The sequence below is a fragment of the Canis lupus genome, chromosome 20 (genome assembly GCF_003254725.2).
Source record: "Canis lupus dingo isolate Sandy chromosome 20, ASM325472v2, whole genome shotgun sequence".
In the NCBI taxonomy this organism is placed as follows: domain Eukaryota; kingdom Metazoa; phylum Chordata; class Mammalia; order Carnivora; family Canidae; genus Canis; species Canis lupus.
This window is the reverse complement of record NC_064262.1, coordinates 49,271,464-49,293,679: the sequence shown is the minus strand read 5'-3', so window position 1 is coordinate 49,293,679 and position 22,216 is coordinate 49,271,464. Positions and strand designations below refer to the sequence as shown.

The 22,216-nt window shown below is 50.8% G+C and overlaps 1 protein-coding gene across 1 annotated transcript in view; it reads right to left on the bottom strand.

Moving 5' to 3' along the window:
* Nucleotides 1-22,216, bottom strand: part of CACNA1A (calcium voltage-gated channel subunit alpha1 A) — a 220,492-nt gene that overhangs the window by 36,389 nt on the left and 161,887 nt on the right. The window contains exons 23-30 of the mRNA XM_049098218.1: nucleotides 20,033-20,092; nucleotides 19,246-19,352; nucleotides 10,164-10,263; nucleotides 8,290-8,450; nucleotides 6,745-6,882; nucleotides 4,967-5,168; nucleotides 3,486-3,650; nucleotides 960-1,070 (exon numbers count right to left, since the gene is read on the bottom strand). Coding sequence (XP_048954175.1) covers nucleotides 960-1,070; nucleotides 3,486-3,650; nucleotides 4,967-5,168; nucleotides 6,745-6,882; nucleotides 8,290-8,450; nucleotides 10,164-10,263; nucleotides 19,246-19,352; nucleotides 20,033-20,092 — 1,044 coding nt within the window. The remainder of the gene's footprint in view (nucleotides 1-959; nucleotides 1,071-3,485; nucleotides 3,651-4,966; nucleotides 5,169-6,744; nucleotides 6,883-8,289; nucleotides 8,451-10,163; nucleotides 10,264-19,245; nucleotides 19,353-20,032; nucleotides 20,093-22,216) is intronic.

Genomic DNA, 22,216 nt, shown 5'->3' with positions numbered 1-22,216 from the left:
AAAAATAAAAACATAAAATACCCAGGATTGCAAGGGCACCTGTTACCTTGAAATATGCTGATCAAAATATTCTTTTCAATGAGGATCTGATGATTCATGCACTTCCTCATTACCATACGAAATACGTTCTAGCTGCAGGTTTGAGAGTCGCCAGCATTTGAAGCAAGGATGAACACACACTAAATTTGGAGGTGCCTGCAATATCTATCACGCGCTAGGAAAATATCTAATTTTTATCAGTGACACGGTGATACAGACTGTACTAGCAACACTGCAGGGGGCTGTTTGCCTTCAAGACAGGAGGAAATGTTTAAAGTCCAGTTAGCAGCTTGTGAAAAATAAAGATGTGCTTTTTTTTTTTTCCATATCTGATTTTGCAGATACTCCCCCACCCATCGCATCCCAGATCCCTGCAGGGAATCAATGGGCCTCAGGGCGAGACGTCTTGCATTAGTGGGTGATGAAGGCAAGCTAGTGGCTCCTGGATTGCAAGGCAATCAGTAGAACAGGCACCTTCAGAGCACCTGGCACACAACACGGACAGATACGGATTCATCTCAGTTGTCAGTTTGCACATCTGTGCGCTGCTTCCATTGTACAATGTACATCTCACCGAGGATTGTGGTTAGATTAGAACGGCTGGAACGCCATGGACCTGGCCTGTCTGGACCTCAGTTTTCTTAAAGTGGAGGGTAACTACTCCCACCCCTTGGATCACTTTGAGGCATGGCTGTGCAAGTGCGTACCTGGCACATAGTAACCGTCAACAGACGTTGGGTCCCACTGGTGTTATTTGGCAAGCGTGTGAACGCGTAAGTAGGGTCTGTGGGCGCTGGAGGGATGCTCAAGTCACCGCTGGGGTTGTGGGTCTTGGGGCCAGGTGGGGTAGGGGACCATCACCCAGCACCCAGTGCCCCTCCGGGCTTCCCCCCAACCCATAGCTCTAGCCTCATACTTACCAGAATCCCAAAAGCCATGACTTTCAGCAGACATTCCAGCGAGAAGAGGGAGGTGAAGACGATGTTGAATACTCTCAGAGCGTTTTCATAAGCCACTGAGGCCCCATAGAACTGGATGGAATAGAGAGGAGGAAGGACGGCAGGATCAATGGGCAGGGTGGGGCCTGGGGAAATGGCTTTGGGGCTATCCTGTCCTGGGGAAGGCAGGACTTTGACACCAGGCTTCCCAATGTCCTGTGAGGTGACTCAGGCCCCAGGTGAGCTCTTCATGGGCTGGGCTAATCTTTTCACTTCAAAACAAGCACTTTCTTGAGCTCGCTTTGGCATCCCAGGTCCCAGGACTGCCTGCCTCACTGTGCTCCTGATAGGATGCAGGAGGATGTCTGTATCATCTCCTCAGCAGGATTTTCTTTTTTTGTTTGTTTGTTTTCTTTTTTTCAGATCTCTCTCTCTTTAAATCCTTACCTGTGCCCTACCATGAGACTATTCCCCAGACCAAGACTTAACACATTTCCAGAACTCCCAAAAGTGTCCTTGCACCCCTTCCAAGTCGGCAACTTGCCCTAGAGGTAACTGCTATTCTGACTCCTTGTGAAATCTTGCCCAAACTATTTAATTAGATCAAGTTTATAACCTTTAGCCCCAAGTGCCAAGTTACAGGAGACATGGCAGGTGAGGAAGTAGTTACAGTACCCCCACGAGAATACCAATGCACCCAGAGGTGGGACTGTTTTCATTCAACTCATTTGGTTTCCTGAAAAAGTCAACAGCATGGGGGGGAAAAGTGTGAGGAAGACAGAGATTTAAAAGACAAAAACCAGAGGCCATGTGTAGCCATTTGGATTTTGGCTCAAAAAACAACTCATGGGGCACTTGGGTGGCTCAGTCGGTTAATCATCCGACTCTTGATTTTGGCTCAGGTTGTGAGATTGAGCTCCATGTCCAGCTTCGCACTGGGTGTGGAACCTGCTTAAGATTCTCTCTCTCCCTCTGCTCCTTCACTACCTCTAAAAACCCAAAAAACCCAAAACATCAACTCATGCTGTAAAAGACATTTTGGGGACAACTCAATATGTATCTTAGAGAATTATCACTTAGCATGTTGAACATAAGGATATGTAGGACATTTTCTTACTTCTTAGAAATACATATGAAGGATTTAAGGACAAAATATTGTGACGTCTATCATTTAAAAGAATAAAAAAAATAGATGCAATGTCCAGAATGGGCAAATCCATAGAAACAGAGTGCAGCCTGGTGGTTGCAAGATGCTGGGGGAGGGGGATGGGGGGCAGTGACTGCTCATGGGGACAGGGGTCCCCTTTTGGGAGGATGAAAATGTTTTGGAAGTAGGGAGAGATGGTGGGTGCACAACTTGGCGAGTGTACTAAATTGCCACTGAACTGCACACTTTGAAATGGTTAATTTTATGTTATGTGAATTTCACCTCAAGAAAAAAGAGGAAAAAGGTAGATGAAGCAAACATAAAATATATTCACAATGGGTACCGCTGGAGGATGACCTCGAGACTGGGTGTTCATGAGGGTGGGGTTCAGGAACCTGCAGCCCCAGCATCCTGGGGATGGTGCTTGGAATTTCAGGATCCCAGCCCCACCCCGGATCTGCCAGAACCAGAATCCGCCTATTAACAAGATCCCCAGATGATCTGTGAACACACTGGGGTTTGGGAAGCGCTGTGCTATACTATTCCTTTCTGTTTGAAACTGTTCATGATTATAACAATGAAAAGATAAAAGAACTTGCTATGGAGAAGCATTTCAAGCAAAAATAGGCACTGCTTCTTCGCCAATTCAAAAATTAGCAGCTTAAATAACGAGTGTTTTTGAAGTGTTGAGAAATGTGCTAATGTCTTTGCCTGAACATCCTCACTCAATCCTCATCCTCACCCAGGGATGGGAGGAACGTGCTATTATGATCACTCCCGTTTCATTGACAGGGAAACTGGGGCCTGATTGTTGCTGGTCCCCTGTGCAAAGTTAAATGCTGAGATAAATAGCAGAGCTGGGCTTAAATCCCGACCTTTGGTCTCCAGACCACAGGGTGAAAGGTTCTGACTTTTCACCCTGAAAAGCCTCTGTGGCCCCAAAGGTTGCAAGGTCCCCACCTGCCCTCCCTTCCTCAATTCATCCACTGAACATTTATGGAAGGCCTCCTATTCCTTGTGAGCCAAGGATTCACTGAACCCCAGGAACTCAGGGGTGACCAGGACTTGCCAAGGCCCTTGGAGCTCACAGGCTACGGCGTGTGGCCATCAGGCAATCTATGCTGATATTACGGCATGTGGGGTCACCGATGGGGTGTCTGCAAAGGTGGGTGCCTTGGGCAGTCATGGGAGGTCAGGAACCGTTTGCCAGGCGGAGGGAACAGCCAGAGCAGAGGCTCGGTGGCAACACAGTGTGATATGCGTGGGAGACTTGCAGGCATATCTCCCTTTGGCCAGAGGAGGGTGGGTGTGAGTGTGAGGGGCAGGTGTGCAGCGGGGGTGAGGCAGGGCTGGGGGCTCACCTTCATCATGAGAACGATGGTGTTGAGAGCGATCATGGCCATGATGGTGTACTCGAAAGGTGGAGATACCACGAACTGCCACATGCGGTACTGGAAGCTCTGCTTGTTCTGGGGCATGTGTCGAGTCAGCGGCTTGGCACTGATGGCAAAGTCGATGCAGGCTCTCTGCGGGAGAGAGGCAGGGGGTGTGAGGGCCAGAGGCAGGACAGAGGCGGCTGGACCCTCCCCATCTAACTGGCCAAGGCTCTCCGGCACATCTGCTTGAGTCTGCCGCCAGCCAGGATTCCTCACTCCCATAAGCTCTTCCCCACAGCCACTTTCTTCTGCCAACAGCTATGGCATCATCTGCTAGATCTCGCACTGGCACGTCCCCTGTTATCTCTCTGAATCCCCTTAGCAAACACGGGAAGTGGGTACTATCAGTAATCCTAATTTGCAGGGGAGGAAAACAGGCTCAGAGAGGTTAAGCCACTCGCTTGAGGCGGCACAGCTGCCAACTGGGTCAAACCTGAACTTAAGCCAAAGTCTGGCTTTGAAGTCTATCCATTCTTTCCTACTGAATACTTTGCTTCTTTTCCTCCTTCTTTTTGAGGGAGGGAGGAATAATGGCTATTTAGTCTTAGGGACCAAAAGAGCAGAGGGAGGATGCATTCTGGGTCCTCCACCTAGTTTGGATGATTCTAGAAGGGCAAAGGGCCATGTCTGTACTCTCCGGAGGACAGGATTTTAATTCATAGATATTCACCACCCCACCCTCGGGGAGATTATGCTTCCTCACCCCACTAACATCAGACATAGATGTGTGACTTGCTCTGGCTAATGAGATGTGGACACAAGTGACCTGTGTCACTTCTGGGCACAGATCACAAAAATTGCCCATGGTCTGCCATTGTCTCTTCTTTTTCTTCTTTTTTTTTTTTTTTAAAGATTTTATTTATTTATTCATGAGTGACACCGAGATAGAGAGAAGCAGAGACACAAGCAGAAGGAGAAGCAGGCTCCCCACAGAGAGCCTGATGTGGGACTCGATCCCATGACCCCGAGATCATGCCCTGAGCCAAAGGCAGATGCTCAATCACTGAGCCACCCAGGAAACCCAGCATTTTCTCTTCTTGATCCGAAGTGTCTCAGAGAGGAACCAGAATAAAGATGATGGGGACCAGAGTCACCTGGTCATGTGGTGTTGAGCAAGAAATCAATCAATCTCTTTGTGGATTCCTGGCACTGAGATTCTGGAGCTGCTTGTTACTGGGGCATAGCCCAGTCCAAACTGACCGATACAGACACCTGGGGTTGGTGTGTTTTTCTACCAGAACCCCATGAAGGGTTGCCCTGCAGAATGAATTCTCCCTGGACAATGCTGCTGTGCCCTCCCCAGATGCCCCCAAAAGCCATTTCCTGGGTGTGCATGTGTGTGCGCATGAGCACACATGTGCGTGTGGTGGTGGTTTTGTCAATCTTTCAAAACCGGGAAGCGGCACCTCGTTTTTCTCCAGGCTGTATTCCTCCATCATCTTATCCCCCTGCTCCTGGAAGGTGATGATGATCAAGGCCACGAAGATGTTGACGAAGAAGAAGGGGAAGACCACGAAGTAGACGACATAGAAGATGGACATCTCCATGCGGTACCCGGGGCTGGGGCCTTGGTTCTCGAAGGTGGCATCCACAGAGTGCTTGAGGACCCTGTGAGGACCGGGGTGGGCAGAGGGGAAATGTGGGACAGGTCACGGGAATGGAGGGGGATAGTAAGAGAAAACAGCAACGAAATGAAAGTAGTCACTGTTTTCTGACTCTGACTGCTGTGGTTACTTTGTGAAGCCAGAAGCCTTCCCAGCTTCTCTGTCTGTGGGAAGTGTTAGCAACAGGGTCAGTTACCTCTACCACCATGTATTGAGGGCTATCAGGGGCTGGTTGTGATTTTATTCATTTTCTTGGCCACCTTCTCAGGGAGGTTATCACGGGCCCCATTTTGCACACGAGGAAATCGAGGTTTACCAAGTTAAAGTGACTTGCTGAAGTTTACCCACTAGGGCCTGGCCACGTTGGGATGGGAAACCAGGTTGGTGGTGATGGATGGGAGGGTGTGTGGGGTCATGGAGGCAGATTATTGGCGTGTGGGGGGCATTTAAGCATAGGTGGTAGTGGGAGCTGAGGAGGGGTAGTAGGGATGGACATGGGAGTGTGCATGTGCATAGCTGCTCTGAACAGTTGCACAGATTGTGCACTGCTCAAGGGTTCTGCGTCTAAGAGGTGCCATTCATACCGCAGACATGATAGATTTGTATATTTATGATGACAACTTTTGGGCAGGTAGCCATGAAGTACCTCATTTGAACAAAATCATTAAGTATATTGCAATGATTTTTCTGACAGATGGAAGTGAAGTCTGTCGAGGAAGGGCTGTCTAAAAAATTCGCTCAAAGGTGCCGTCTGGGCTAGCACTGGCCTCATGTAAGTGGGTACCGAGTGTGTGTGTGTGTGTGTGTGTGTGTGTGTGTGGTGTGGGGGGGTGGGTAGAAAGGCACATGAGGGTTGGTGTGTTTCCTGAGAGCAGAAGGAGGGAGGCGAGGATGCTGAGGGCATACACTTGCATTTCTGAGACCTCTGGGAGGAGGACCGGGACTAGGGTGAGGAGAGTGAGGCACTTGCCTTGGACATAAATCAAGGAGGTGCCAAACCTCTCAGTTGTCAAGAGAAATGGTATCTTACTGCAATTTAAACAAATCACAACGAATGCCAAAAAACAAAAACAAAAAACCAAAAACGAATCCAAAACCAATGACAACAACAACAAAAAGCCCATAATGAAAAAAATTAACATTTTAAGTAAAGACAGTTTAAGTAAAAATCGGACTTGCACGATTCAGCCTCACCCTAGCCCTGACCTTATTCTCGGCGAGTCAAAGGGACTCAGAAAATGTCATGTCCACACCCTGGTCTTGGAGATCTGTGCTCACCAGCACAGGAAGGGTTAAGAGGATGTGATCGCCTGTGTCTGTGGAGCCTTCCTGCAAATTCGAAGCACTTGCCCGTTCTGATGCTCAGGGTCTGGCGAACTGAGGGCTGGATTTCTGCCCCAGCATGTGCAGGCTGCTGGACAGCCCCTCATGCGCCTAGCAGGGTCTCCGCCTCGGGAAGCCAGGAGCAAACCCCTGGCTTTGTGTCCAGGCCTGTCTCAGCACTGGGCTCTCGGACCCTTCCCCATCCTGTTCCCTGGGCCCCCTGACTCCTCCGTGGGGCTTTCTGACGGGCCACTTACTGTGGCCAGCCTTCTCCTGTGGACACGGTGAAGAGAGTCAGCAGAGCCCACAGCACGTTGTCATAATGGAACTCATACTTCTTCCACTGTCTGTCCCGAGCCTTCACCTCGTTCTTCTCATAGAGGAGGTACTTGCCGCTGCCACAGAAAATTGGGGCCATTAGTGAACAGAGGAAGGGGACACTCATCTTTGGCAATTGGAGATTAGGAGGAGGAGGAAGAGGGGCCCCCACCAGCCCACACTGCATCCCTCAGCCCAGGAAGCAGCAGCCCCCCCACACCCCCTGCCTGTGTCTCCACTCATCAGTGCGCATCCAACTCGGAGACAAATCTTTACACGAGGCCTGACTCAGCACCAAGCACTCTTCTAACACGAAAATTTCTAGTCCTGTGGGTGGGAGCTTTGGGGGGTTGAGAGGAGAGAGAGAGAGAGGAACATCTCTGGATCATCAGGCCAAGGTGGAGTGGGGAGGTGGAAGAGGGGGGCGGCTGCTGCTTCTTTTCAGGGCAGGACACGAGGCTTAGCCCCAGACATGTGGCCAAGTGTCTGGGGTCTTTCCAATGTCAGGCCACAGCCACCAAAATAACTACAGGCTGACAAACTTCTCATCCACAGCTCCAAAATCTAGAAGGTTCTGAAAACCAAACATTGTCCTCTTTACTCGGGGCAGGGGGTGGCCTGTAATGGCCCACAGACCAAATTTGCACCTGTTTACGGCCCACAAACCAACAACGGGTTTCTACGTTTCTAAGTGGTCGAAAACAAATCAAAAGGATGCATTCATGACAAATTAAATTTACTTGACATTCATATTTTCATTTCTAGAAATAAGGACACAGACACGCCCGTTTGTTTCCGTTCTGGCTATTTGGAGTTACAACAGCAGCAGACAGGGGCTGCCTCACAGGGGCTGTAGGCCCCATAAAGGCAAGAGTACCCACCTTCTGGCCCTCGGCTGACAAACTTTGTCCATCTCTGATCTAATTAGTCTGGCAACGAAACCTGACCTGACTGGACGTGAACGAGGCTCTTCCTACTTGTTATCTGTGCCATTTGGTGTAAACAGTTGCATGTTTCCCAGCAGAATACCAGTTAAAATGGTTTGATTACAGGAATGCCTCAGGTTCAGCTGAGGGTGTGATGTCCTATGTAGAACGGGTCCTATATGATTTTTCTAAAATCACAAAATATTCTGAACTTTGAAACGCATTTGCTGGTAGTGGTTTTAAGATAAGGGACGCCTGAGTGGCTCAGTGGCTCAGCGACTGCCTTCGTCTCAGGGTGTGATCCTGGAGTCCCGGGATCAAGTCCCACATCGGGCTCCCTGCATGGAGCCTGCCTATGTCTCTGCCTCCCTCTCTCTCTCTTTGTGTCTCTCACGAATAAATAAAATCTTAAAAAAAAAAAAGATAAGGGAACGTGGGTGTGTATTCATAACCCCATTTGACAAAGGCGAGGACAGAAGCGATGCACCAAGTGGCACTACTGGCCACCTCCGCTGCCACCAGTCCCCGCGGGGGACTCTGAGGAGAGCAGAGACCCACCGGCAGTCTTTCTCGAACTCCTTGGACTCATCGGTGCAGTGGAAGAACTTTCCCTTGAAGAGCTGCACGGCCACCACGGCGAAGATGAACATGAACAGCATGTAGACGATGAGGATGTTGAAGACGTTCTTGAGTGAGTTCACCACACAGTCGAACACGGCCTGCGGGGGAGAGGCGGGTGGAGTTGAGAGAGGGCGTGAGGGGGTGGGGTCCCGCCTGTGACACCTGTCTCCAGCAGCCTGTGATACCAACGTGTTGCTAATGTCCCATTTCATGGTCATGGCCATGGGCCGAGTCATGCGGCTAAGGCCACGCAGTTCTGGGAAGTCAGTGCTGGGGCTGGACTCAATTCTGAGTTTCTTTGCCTCTAAAACCTCGTATTAACCCCCCGGGGGAAATGGGACCACTTCTGGGAGCCTAAGACACATGCACAACTCTTGAGGGCGGGAGGAAAGGGCCTCCCTAGAGTAGTATTGCCTGTTAATTCTGTGTCCCTGCCTCATGCGCCTCCTTGTCCCCCTCCATCTGGAGGTGTGCTCTCCCTCACTTCTGCCCACTGAGCAGTAGGGGGCTTTGTGGCTTTGAGAGACAACTTTATGCACCCAGATTCTGGCCCTGGGTGACATGGAATCTTTCCACCATCTCCCCAAGAAGGCAGGGGTCCCGGCCTGCAACGTCTCCCAACTGTTCTGCTTCCAACCACGGTGGGTCCCAACCACAGGCAGGCAAGTCTCCTCGAATGTACTGGAATTTCAGGCTAGCTCTGTATTTCTAACCACCCCCCCCCGGGTGGGGGAAAAGGGTGCACAGCTTTCACGGGGGCTTTGGAAGGGGGCTGCCACCCAGCAGAGGGTGAGGAACCCCAGCACTGAATATGGCTGGACTTCCATGTATTTCAATGCAGCAAGCTTTCATGTCCAAGACAGCCACGTATCGGTGAGTGACAGAGCCAGAGTCATGGGGGCGCGTCACGCCCAGGTGACCGCCGATATTCCTTTAGGTCCTGCAGGCGCCCCACGGGAAGTAGTGCTGAATTACACAGTAACAGAGTTATTCACTTTGCACCCTTCCCTTCGTTCCTTTTGAGCAAAAGAGAAAGTCTTGCTCAGTTACTACTCTGTTAACATCTAACCCCAAAACTCTTCCTTTTCATCCCGGAAAGAGCAAGCATCCATGTCCAAAGCCTTTTTCAGGCAATCTTCTTTGGCTATATTTTAATAATGGTATCTTATTTGGGGGGAATGTATTTAGTTTTACCTTCTATTAGCATTGGGTTCTGGTTTTCCACCTTGGAAACCTTGGTGTAGAATTTGCTTTTAGTTCACTTAAATTAAAAAAAAAAAAAAGTGGCGACTTTAACGGTAAGTAGGAAATAGTACAGCTGGCCCTCAGGTGGAGCATCAGTTGAAAAGGTGTGTTTGAATGACTAGGTTGCATTTCCTTCTCTTTTCTGCTGTTTCTCCTGAATGACAAGCTTTGGGAAATGCTGGTTCATGCTACTTTGGCATGAGAGATAACAGAGCCTAGAACAGGTTGGTGAAAAGTTAAAAGTTATGTGGGACCAGAAACCTAGTTTCCTGCTGCTCACATTAGGGCTGTGCCCTATTTTATCCATACAATGTCCTCCTGTGAATTAGGAAAAAAGGGATCCCAACCTTAAGACATTTCATCTAATGGAAAGCTGTCAGAATACAGATTTTCTTAGATCAACTCCCTTACTGCCATCTGCTGGATAGTTGTAATAATGAATATATCCATATATGACGGATGTGATGTTATCAGCACCCCTGTCAATGTAGTATCCTTGAGCAGTGTGCAACCTGCCCAACTGTACATGGCAACCCTGACAGGTCTCCCACACGCCCCCGTCTCACCTTGAGCTTTGGCAACCGCTTGATGGTTTTAAGAGGTCGTAGCACCCGGAGGACTCGGAGGGATTTGATCGTGTTGATGTCCTTTCCTTTGCTATTGCCACTGTGGAGGGATGTTAGGGTGCGGAGAGGGGAAGACAGGGAGCAGAAGTCAGTCTGGGTGGTAGGTGGCCCACAACTCTGTGTGACTCTACCCTCTCAGGCCTAAAAGTCTGGGGTGAGCCTGGCATAGTCCTGCCCTTGCTGGGGAAGAGTGGTCAGCACCCCTGTTATGTTTGGGCTCAAGAGGTAGTCAGAAGATGGCCTTCTGTGGTTCTGGTGGCAGGATTTAAGGGCCCTCTGCCACTTGGCTGGGTTGAGTACCTTCAGGGGGTGGCCCTCAGACCCAGCAAGAGGGGACCTGGCTGTCCTTACGCTCATTAGAGGTGGTCTTGGTAGGGCTCTTAGAAAATGGGATTCCTCACCCCCGCTTCCAACAGGATTCAGGAGATACTTAACGTGGCCCTCCCCCAGTACTCCTGGGCCCACCCGAGGGGAAAGAACCAGGACATCAGATGCCCATGTTGAATCTCTGCCACGGTCTCTTAGCCCATCTTTCCAGAGAGCTGCATAGAGGTTCAGTCCAGGGTCTACTGGACCTGAGCCTTAGCCGTACAACCCCTGCAGATGCCACACTACCCTTGGCCAAGGTCCCCCCAGAGGAGCATACTGGGTGCAGCCATCAGAGGCTTGTGGTTAATAGAACTCACCCCCCGCCCCAAGTCGCCCAAGTCAGAAACCCAAGTGTCACGTTCAGCTTCCTATCCTCTGACCCCAACCGGTTACCCTCCTTTCCTCTCCATCATCGTCCCTGGCCACTATCTCAGGCTGGACTCTCATTACCCATTTCCCGGCTTCCCCCCGCTCCCTGTCTCTCCTTCCACCTTTTCTGCACACAGTGGTCTAAGCCAATGACCACGTCACTCTCCTCCTCAGAATCCTTCTGGAGCATCTGAATCCCTGGACGTGAGAACTTCTGGTACGGCACTCAAGGCTCCTCGAAATCCAGCCCGACTTACCTTTACCTTTGCATTCCCATCGTCTGCTACACACACCAAATCCCAGCCACATGCTCTTGCCTCCCTCTGCTTTTGCACATTCTGTTCCTGCTGCTGGAAATGCCCTTCCTCCACCTCACCACTCCCAGGACCATGCAGCCCCCAACACCAAGCTAAAAGCTCCTTTATCTGGCAGCCTGCCCTGATTGCTGGTGGGTTCAGCTGGCTCCTACTGCTGTTCCACAATCATCTTTGGTTCCGTCTTTGGCTTCGGGCTTTAGACCCGAGGGGTTCGGGAAAACCCCTCAAAGGCTTAAGCTGTGATTTATTCCTTGATGTGTCCATTTTCCCTTTAATCCTGGTTCTCATCCCAGCCTCGCCATGCACCTGGTGTGTGGTCTCAGGATGTGCATGAACAGATCCAGATCCCAGAGTTCTTTGAGGGTCCCCCAGCAAACATCTCCCTACAGTTACCTCGTGGGTCATGCGTAGTAGAGCCATCCCGGGGACCCCCACCATGGTGTGTCGGGATATCTGGGCACACCACGTCCATTCTTTTAGATCTCTTTCTTCTCATTTTTCAGGGAATGGGGGAGGGGGGGACTGGACGTTAGCCTGCAGGGCACAGCTGTGCTCCAGAATTCAGCTGGAACATGTTTTTCCCTTTTTAGAGCCAAAGGCTGTTATCTCAAGGCTGTGCCCCTGAAGTGTGCAACGCACATCAAGAAAGTCACTGGGATAATCTGAGGCAGAACAGGGACACAATTAAATAAGTGGATCACACAGGGAAACCAGCTATTTCTTCTTCAAGAATCTTTCAGGCCTTTTGCTTTAGTAAGAGTGGAAGTCTCCGAGATGTGCTAGGAGGTCTTTAATGCTTTCCCAGCACTCACTAATTTCTCTTGAATCCTAGCACCCGGCTCGAGTGTGACAAGCCACAATGCCACTGTTTCACTCCTGTGGGATTCACCTTTCCAGCTGTGGTTCTGTCTGAGGCTAACAATACCGCTGTACAGGGATGATCTAGTTTTCCAGCAAAATTGAAGTGAAGTTTAGACTATGTGCTGGTGGAAAAAAATGTCAAGCAAGTGGACATCTAGCTTGTATGTGGAACCGGGTACAATCCTGAAGGGCTGAACGGCTGACATTGGGAAACGTGCCTCCCATGGGCACTTCTACTCCTCTGAAAAGGACTCCCTGGCCTGCCCCTGTGGCAGCCCCTCTCCCAGGATGTACTTCGCCCTTGGGTGAGGCTGAGAAATAATCTTTTTTACTGAGGCATTGAGGAGCGTTCCTGGCAGTTTGGGTACTGAGCATGCAGGAGCAGCTTGATCCAGGAGTTCTCACAGAAAACAACCCGATTTTGAACCACTTTGCTGAAAGTGTAGATGCTCCTCGGGAGGCTATACTTTTTCCTCCCAGAGCCCAAGTCCTGGTTGTGTGGACTGACCACCCTTCTCCCATGTTGGGGTCTGGACACGCTTACTCCTCTGGTAACCACCCCCCACCCCCATGCTTGTCTGCTTGTTGAAATCAGATCCCGGAGAGGCCCCGCTCCCCCATGTCCTTTCTATTCTCTGCCAAGAACTGGACTAATGGTGGGTCATGGTGGGAGCAGTGGCCCAGACCCCTTAGGGCTCCTTCTCCCTGAGGAGAAACTAAGGGGGGGCTCTGGTCGCTGCAAGCAACAGGATGGCAGTAAGGACAAAAGGCCATGGAAACCGGCCCAGAACCAACACAGCTGCACCAGGGCACGGAAAACGAGAGACAAAATGAAAGAGAAAGAAAGAGAGAGAGAGAAGGAAAGGAGAGACAGAGAGAGAAAACTTTACCGTGTACTGCTCCTGGTGAGGTGGCGTCGGAGGGAGAGACAGATCGTAAGCGGCCTCAGAAGAAAGAACACAGAACACACACATACACACACGCACACCTGAGCGCCCCCTTGCCCCGCCCGGGCACCAGGAGGGCAGCCTCAGGCTTGCGGCTCTGGCCGACGTCCATCCTTCCATCTGGAAGCCCCCGTTCGGTCCCCTGCCCTCGGCAGGCTCCCGGCACTGCCCAACAGCACCAAGAAAGCCAAATTTCCAAGTAGCAGGACAGCCAGAAAGTCGCCAGTTATCAAAGGCGAACTCGCCACTGAAGGTCACTGCCAAGAGCTGGAGAAATCCTTTTTCTCCAGAGGTTCTGGGGCTGGGAGGTTTTAGAATGGCTCGAAAGTCGTGAGCTTTCGGAGTGGGGGCGCTGGGGCTTGAATCTCAGCTCTGCCCCTAACTGTCATCCTCATCTATGAAACAGACCTGGGGGATTCTGATGCTTCGTGCGTGGTAGCTATGGCCTTGGCTTTACCCCCTGAGTCAGGAAGCAGAGGGAGGTTAGCAAAGAGCTCCGATTTGGGGTGTAGTTAGAGGCAGCTCCTGGGAGTCCTGAGACGAAGCTCTTGGCATCTGGTACGAAGCCTCACGCAGCTCAACTTTGGAGTCAGGCTCGGTGTCACTATGACTCTCTAACCACGGCTGGAGGAGGTGAAGGCCGGAGAAACCTGGCTGCCATCAGAGAGGGGAGGCCCTGCTGCCGGCAGGTACACTCCAGGACTTCCCACCTGCTGCCTCTTTCAAAGTTAGTATTTCTAAAAACAGAATGGTTTAGGGGCACCTGGGTGGCTCAGCGGCTGGGCGTCTGCCTTAGGCTCAGGGCGTGATCCTGGGATCCTCCATGTGGGGAGCCCGCTTCTCCCTCTTTCTATGTCTCTGCCTCTCTGTCTCTCATGAACAAATAAAATCTTAAAAAAAAAAGAATTAAAAAAATGAAAACAGAATGGTTTAAATGTCTACAAATATTCCCGTTGGATTTTTTTCTCTCCTCTACCTTTTTATCTCAAAGCTCAATGTATCTAGGAATTATTGCACACTTAGACTCACGTAGATTCTCCTCTGTGATTGTTGACAGATCTCTCATTGACAGTGATTTCTCCCTGACCCGCTACCTTTGGGTGTAAAATGTGAGTCTTCTGAATGTCACCATGGTTGCCTGTGGGAAGGTGACACCATCATGCCTGTTTTCCAGATGAGGAAGCCGAGGCCCAGAGAGGGAGAGTGACCTGCCCAAGGTCACACAGCTAGGAAGTGGCAGGCTGAGATTCAAACCCCAGTTCGTGTGTCTTGCACTCAAATCTTCTTTCCATTTTATCACACATAAGAAAAAAGAAAACGCCTTCAGTGCAGGGGCTGTTTTGAGGATGGGATTAAAAATGTGGTAGCCTGAGGGCTCCTTCTTTGGCTTCCTGGCAGTTGGGCTCCCGAGCATGCAGGAGAGGCTTGATCAAGGCGTCTGTCAGCTGTGCTGGCCTGCCTTGAGGGAGGAGTGGCAGCGCCAGATGGACTCTTGGCAGTGAGGGCAGGATCCACCAGCTGCTGAGAAATGTCAGTTGGCCGCCCCAATGCATGGGCACAGAGCGTGATATCATGTGTGATGGCTCATGAGATGGTGTGTTAATGGTGGTCGCATGGACATGGCGCACAGTCAGTGGAAGGAGCGGGACACGCACACACACACAGATCTGGGTGAGGTGCAGGAGGGGTGGTAACCCATTAGCAGAGCTTCGACACATCCCTTGGAGGACCACAGGGATAGTTTTCCCACATCCGAGACGGGGCCACGATCATAGCACTGATGCAGAATCCTCGCCTCCACCCCAAAAGGCCAAAACAGCAAGATTCCTTTCAACAAAGAAGGGAGCAGCCTCGTGCCCCCGCCCCCCGGCTTTTGAGGAACCCAGGCGGGCTAAGCTGTCAGGCGTCCTTCTGCTGGTTTGCGAAAGCTTCCATGTTCGGGGCTGGGAGACGGGCAGCGACCCTGAATCGGACGGCCGATCACCTTAGTGACCCTGCCAGATTCGTTTCCCTTCTCAATCCCCCTGGGCCTCAATTTCCTCATCTACAAAATGGGGACGATGAGACAACTGCCCACAGGAGGTTGTTGGTGAGAACTGAATATGTGGAAGCTGTCACTGTTAACACCAAGTCGTTTTTCTATTTAATGGGGAAACTGAGGCACAGGGAGGCTAAGGGATTTGCATATAGAGACAAACCAGATAGAATTGCAGGAGCCTCTTTCTAAAGCAGTTAAGACTAATCTAACACCTCTTGGAGCTCTCAGCTTCATCTATGAAGAGATGGGCACAGGACAGATAAGTTGAGCTAAAAGACGAGAAAGGAAAGAAGCAAAGGACTCTGGGGTTGGGTACTCAGGCTGAGACCCTCAGAGAATCCCCCATTCCTGCCAATATGACATCCAACATGGAAAGACAGTAGCAAAGTTTTTTTGGGCAAGAAGCATTCTCAGGCAAAAGAGGCCAGAACCCTACAGCCAGGGGGCAGGATTCTGAAACTTTTCTGGGGAGAAAAGTTGCAGCTCAGGGGCTCCTCCTCTGGCTTTTTGGCAGATTAGCCCTGGGCATGCAGGAGCAGCTTGATCAAGGTGCTCGGCCAGTTGTGCTAGGCCTGCAGCCCTGCCTTGAAGGAGAGATGGGAGCATCAGATGGATTCTTTGCAGCAAGACAGGGAGGGTGTGTATGGGATCCCTGGGTGGCGCAGCGGTTTGGCGCCTGCCTTTGGCCCAGGGCGCGATCCTGGAGACCCGGGATCGAATCCCACATCGGGCTCCCGGTGCATGGAGCCTGCTTCTCCCTCGGCCTGTGTCTCTGCCTCTCTCTCTCTCTCTGTGACTATCATAAATAAATAAAAATTAAAAAAAAAAAAAAAAGACAGGGAGGGTGTGGCAGGGATTCTCAGGATCTACCTCTCCTATTCCTATGACCATCATCTAAAGGTGTTCTCACGGCTCTCAGCTCTTTTAAAATACCCTGAGAGCTGCTGGCACTTGTTAGGATCCCACTGGCAAATTCTACCCCCGCCCCAAATTCCTGTAAGATCTATGAGGCCATCGAGGCTGAAATGATGTCCTTAAATCCCAGCCTGGAACCTTCCTTGCATAGGAATTGGAAAAAAAAAAAAAAAAAAAAACAACAACCCAAAAACATTCAAAACGGGGATTTTCAAGGTCACGGGATGGCTGGCTTTATGCCTGTAGCAACTTCATAGAAGCAGTATAAAAGATTGACTACAAATATGCTGCCAAATTTTTGTGAGTTGTAGGCTCATTTTGAATGCCCTTGTATAATTTCATATATAAAATGAAAATTCAAAAAAAAATCAGCTCCCTCTAGCAGATTCTTTTGCAACACAAAGAATCATCCTGCTGATTGATTTTTGGTTGAAAAATAATTTTGATTTCACAAATTGTTTGCTTAAAGTAGAGCCTAATTGTAGCTCCAGGGATCCTAGAAACAGCATATTGTAAACTATAGCTCATTATGGCAAAAGTTCTACGGTTGAAAGTCCCAAGTCTTTTGGAGGCTACTCCTTCCCCAAATTGTGAGGTCAAATTGGGGGACAGAGGTGAGGCTGGGCAACAGTGGGGGCCCCCCTCTTCTTTACTGAACCATGTTGGCTCCAAAAGAGGTCTGGGAGGAAAGTGCCAAGGCCAAGGGTGAGCTGATGGGGTGCAGGCCCACTTCTTTTGTTCTATACCCAGTGGGGACCACATAGGGCAAGACCTACCACCCTGGGCCTAGCTGGCAAAGGGTGGTTGTGCGTGTATGGAGGCATGTGGCCGACAGGGTCCCCCCCCGACCCATCACCTCCTGAGCCCTAGGAGACTTGTGGGGGGGGGGCTGCTGGGAAGACATAATCCTGGAAGGCCTGAGCAAGGATGGGCGACATGCCTGCCAGAGCTTGCCCCTCCTCATCACAGAGACCACCACTGGTCAGAGCAAGGTGAGGACTGGGTCTCCTGATGCCAGAGCACGTGGCCGAGTGTCCACATTCTCTAGGCCACACAGGCCATGTTAGGCAGATGGTCAGGCCCATATCACCAAAAGATAAGGGCCAGGGTCGGAGGAGGGAGAGAGAAAGAGAAAGAGAGAGATAGAGACAGAGAGAGAGAAGGGAGAGGAAAGAGGATATGAGCCAGACAGAGGGACAGAGACAGAGAGAGGGAAGGAAAAGGAGAAAGAGAAGGAAAAGGAGAAAGAGAAGGAAAAGCAGTCAGAGGGAAGAAGAGAAAAAAAAAAAAAAGGACAGAGAAAGAAGAAAAAAGAAACAGAAGCCAGGGAGGGAAGGGGATTTGGGACAGAAACAGAGACAAACAGGGGTAGAGACACACGTAGACTATTTCCAGAGGGGATGGATTCACTCCAGGCTGAGGGTTGTAAAACGTTTTGGCTCTTCAGAGTTGAAATTTTCTTAGGACCTAGCTTGGTGCCTACCAGACACCTTGTAGGCATCACACAAATAGCTCATGGAGGGAGGGAGGAGCGTATTTCATGACGCTGTCATATACACTTTAAAAATCTTTTCGGAAGAAACTGGTGCTATCTTGGTAGGAAACAAATTGTATCTTATTTGTATTTTGCATTTCTCTGAATTCCAAGGGGGCTGATTCCCCCCTCCCATTTTTATTAGTTGTTAGTATTCTGCAAAATTTCTGTTTATATCTCTTGTCCATTTACCTATTGAGTTTCATGTTTCTTATTGACTTGTAATTACTTTCTATATATGGAGGCCATCAATTCTTTGTCTCATCTGTGGCAATCTTTTCTCTCTAATTCACTCTGCACTTTACTCACTTCATTTCTTAAAATTTCAGAACACTTTAATAACAAAGCCAAAGTTTTGGGGTTTTTTAGAGTGTCTTCCACTGCTCTAATACTTAAACAAGTAATTTAAAATAGGGAAAGTGATGGGGGGGAGAGAGAAGAAAGGAGGGAGGAAGAAGGAGAAAGGAAGGAGACGAGGTGGAAGGAGAGCAGACATAGAAAGAGGAAAAGAAAGTAGAAGATAAAAGGAAAAGGGAGTGGGACGTCTGGCCAGAGTCAGAAATATAATCAACCCACTGACCCTTATGGTACCTCTCCACCAGCTTGGAAGCATCCAGAACCCTGGAGTTTCTTGCTGTTCTGACACAGCTTGACCTCATTGTGTTCCCAGGGAAGAATCTGAGAGCGGCCCACGTTAGCCCTTAAATTGGAAATGAGCCACCACTCTGGCCTACTGACAAACCAAGTCTTCATTGTTTGGTTGGGGGGGCCATTCGAGAACCCCTGGAGATCTGCTGAGAAGGCAGCTCGGAGGCAGAGGCACAAAGGAAGCCTCTGATTTATCACTATGGGGGTGAGGTGGGTTAGAGTCCCTGAGACTTTCCTTTCTGGGAATGATCCACTGCGGTGGACACAGACAGGGTTCCCAAGAAGATCTGTCCTGGATTAGGACCTGGTCAGGTCTTCTCAACCTGCTCCAAGTTCTCTAATGTGGGGAATGTACCACTATGTTTGCTATCAGGGCCCTAAGATCTAGTGGCTGCCCAGCCCCTGAGTGCCACCTCGAAATGCTGTCTGGAACTTAGGGGCCACCTTGGAATGGGTCCCTACAATTTGGGCACCATCTTGGATGGAATGGCCTGGAATGGCGACCCACAACCCAGTTGTCATCTTGGAGTTACACAATGATGCATGGCCTTTGAGGAGGCAGAGAGTCCTAGGACCACCAGGAGAAGTAAAAGACACAAAGGGAGTCACCAGGTCTACAGGGCCTTCAGGCACAGGGTGGGGGGTCCAAATTCTCATGCACATTCACTTCTTGGTTTTCTTTTTTAGGGGCTCTCAGAGACAGCAGTTGGGGTGGAGCTAGTAGAGCAGAAGGAAGATGAGATGTCCCGGCGGAGCTATTCTACTAAAAGCAGCAGAGCAAGGGGTCGGTGACGTGGCTGTGTGAGGAGGTAGAAGGTGGGGGCCCTTCTCCTTCTTCCTGCACAGCAGACGTCATGCAAAAGCCAGTCGAAGCTCTTCCTGGGGGCATGCGGATGTCTCCCACCTCCCAGAGCACACTCTCCCCATCTCTATGCCCTGAGAACATGTTCCCTGATCCAATGGGCAGCCCCGGGCTGGCGGCGGGGGGCAGAGAGGCAAGTGGAAGCCTCAAGAGGAGACTTACGTGAAGGCAAAGGCCACCAGGGCCCCACTGACCACTATGAAGTCGAGAATGTTCCAGAGGTCGCGGAAGTAGGCACCCTGGTGCAGGACGAGCCCCAGGTCGATCATCTAGGGGTGAGAAGAGACAGTGCTCTGATCCCTCGTCCTACCTTGGGGAGCAGGACCTTCCTTTCCAGCCTCTGGGGGAGGGGCATGAAGAGGGGACGTGGCGAGGGATGGGACAGTGGCCCGAGGCACCTGGGGGAGCCCAATATACCTCCCGCCTCATGAAAGGCAGTGCCGACCTGCTGGTTCTCGGGTCCAAGCCTTGGGGTCTCCCTTGACTCCTCTTTGTCTCATTCCCCCACATGGAATCCATCAGCAAACCTTTCAAGAATGTACCCACTTTCTCCACCACCACCCTGGTCCACGCCCCATCATTCTCTGCCTGGTCTGGACCAGTACGACTGCCCAATCCTAGTTCTCTTGACTCTCGCCCACCCTGCCCCTTCCTCAAGTCTGTCCTCCCCAACGAGGCCAGAGCCTCAAGTCCCTCCTCTGCTCAGAACCCTCTATGGCTCCCACCTTGCTTGGGGTTAAAGTCAAAGTCTTCCCTGTGACCCACAAGGCCCTGCAGGATCTGTCCCTGTCACCTCCCTGCCCTCGTTTCCTCCCTTTCCTCACTCACTCTATCTAGTCCTTGCTTCTGCCCAACAAGCATTTCTAATCCCCTGGGCCAGCCAGCGCCGCCAGGGCAGCATTCTTGAGGGTGAAGACGCCCTTGGATCCCTGGCTCTCTCAGCACTCACCTTGATCACCATCTCAAAGGTAAAGACGCCTGTAAAAACGTAGTCAAAATATCGCAGCACCTGTAGGTGATAAAAGCAAGGGGGCAGCAGGTCATTGGCTTGCTCCAGCAGTCCCCATGAACGTAGTGATGGCGCACTGGGGTGTGTGGTCTCCAGTAAAGTCCCACGGAACACACTCTCCAAGCAGAGGAGGAAACATGGCTGTCACATACAGTTGGGCAGGGTGTGCACTGCACAAGGGCCCCTCCCATCCTGTCTCAGAGTACAGATTTGTATGTTGTGTATGAAAATGCCCAGCAGAGGGATGCCTGGGTGGCTCAGCGGTTGGGCATCTGCCTTTGGCTCAGGGCTCCGGGGATCAAGTCCCGCATCGGGCTCCCTGTGAGGAGCCTGCTTCTCTCTGTGTCTCAGGAATAAATGAATAAAATCTTAAAAAAGAAAATAGAAAAAAAAAAGAAGAAAAGAAAAAAAAGAAAATGTCCAGCAGATGGCAGCAAAATCCTAACAAAATCACTCAGGATGGTTGGCTTACGGGGTGGGAAGGGTTTCTTTTTTATTTGGCCAAAGCTCAATATAAAGTGAAGGTGGTCTTGGGAAAGTTCAGGGAGGGGTGTATCCCTGTTGATGATGAGTCTGACGTCCCAATGCCCTTGACCTGCTGGCATTCATCAGGAAATCGTCGGGTCTCCTAAACACGACCACCCGACCACCCGTCTAAGCCAGACACCAGGTGTCAAACTCCCTCACCAGCTCTACAGCCATGTCCTCATCACACAGGGGGCATTTCTCCCCGCATCCCTTCCCTCCCTCTGCCTTACACGGGGCCAGGGCTGGATGGCTTCTGCCCGGATGAGCACCGGCCTGCAGCCTGGCCCCTCTCTAGGGCATGTCATGGTACGCCTCTGGCGTGACCTCAGGGTGAGCATGTGACGCTGCCCCCAAGGGGTGGGTTGGGCAGGTGACAAATGCAGGGGGCAGACTCCATCAGATTCCCGATGGGTGGCTCCATGGTTGAGCATCTGCCTTTAGCTCAGGGTGTGATCCTGGTCCCGGGATCGAGTCCCACATCGGGCTCCCTGCAGGGAACCTGCTTCTCCCTCTGCCTGTGTCTCTGCCTCTCTCTGTGTCTTTCATGAATAAATAAATAAATAAATCTTAAAAAAAAGAAAAGAAAAGAAAAAGGAAAAGAGCTGATATTTATGGAGCCCCACCACCAGGGGGACGCCTGTGAGCACCCGAGTCAGGTTAGGTCCTTCTCTGCTCTAGAATCCTCCGTAAGCTCTGATCTCACTTGAGGTAACAGCCAAAGTCCTCCTGGTGGCCCCCAGGGCCCTGAATGCTCCGCCTGGTCACCTCTTCGCCCTCGTCTCCTCTTACATCTGCTTGCTCTTGCTGTTCCTGCCATCCTGGGTGTCTTTATCTCAGGGCCTTTGCACAGGAGGTTACGTCCACCCCACATGCCACCTGATTCCCTCTCTCCTTCTTTATGACTTGGCTCACGTATCACTTTCTCGGTGACCCTTTCCCCTACTGCCTGTTTAAAGTCCTTCTTTCTGGTGCTTGCTATTTCCCTTACAAGCCTAACCACCCACTCTTGCAACCTAGTTGTTATAATTTGTTATAGTCATCAAGTGATCTCATTCTCCATGTTCTTAACCCGAGATGTCAGCCCCATGAAGGCATGGGTGTTTGGCTGTCCCTGTAGCACCTCCAGCTCGTAAAACAGGCCCAAGCATACTGCTGGCACTCAAGACATGTTTGCTGAATGAATGCACGAGGAGCTGGAATTGTACTGGGTCCTGTAGGAACGAACAGGGTTCTGTGATCTGTATGGTTGCAACTCACATTCCCATTATGATGGTGCTTGAAGGGCCAGCAGGGACCAGAGTGGCCAGGATGGCTGGCTTCCTGAGGTGGGGGGTTGGGAGATAGGTGCAAGCATCTGGGTGCAGAGAAAGCACCTGAGGCCTAAGAGGTGGAGGGCTGAGCATGACTAAAGACCCTGTGCTCTGGGAAGCCAGGGACCATCTCACCCCCTGTCAATCCTTGACATTTAGCTCAACACCTGGCACATAGTAGTTGCACATTTAGTAATTACTAAGCAAAGCAATGAAGGAAAAGCAGAGGGGAAAAAAGGAAGGAAGGGAGTGGGGGAAGGGCAGGTCAGGTGGTTGGGTGAATCAA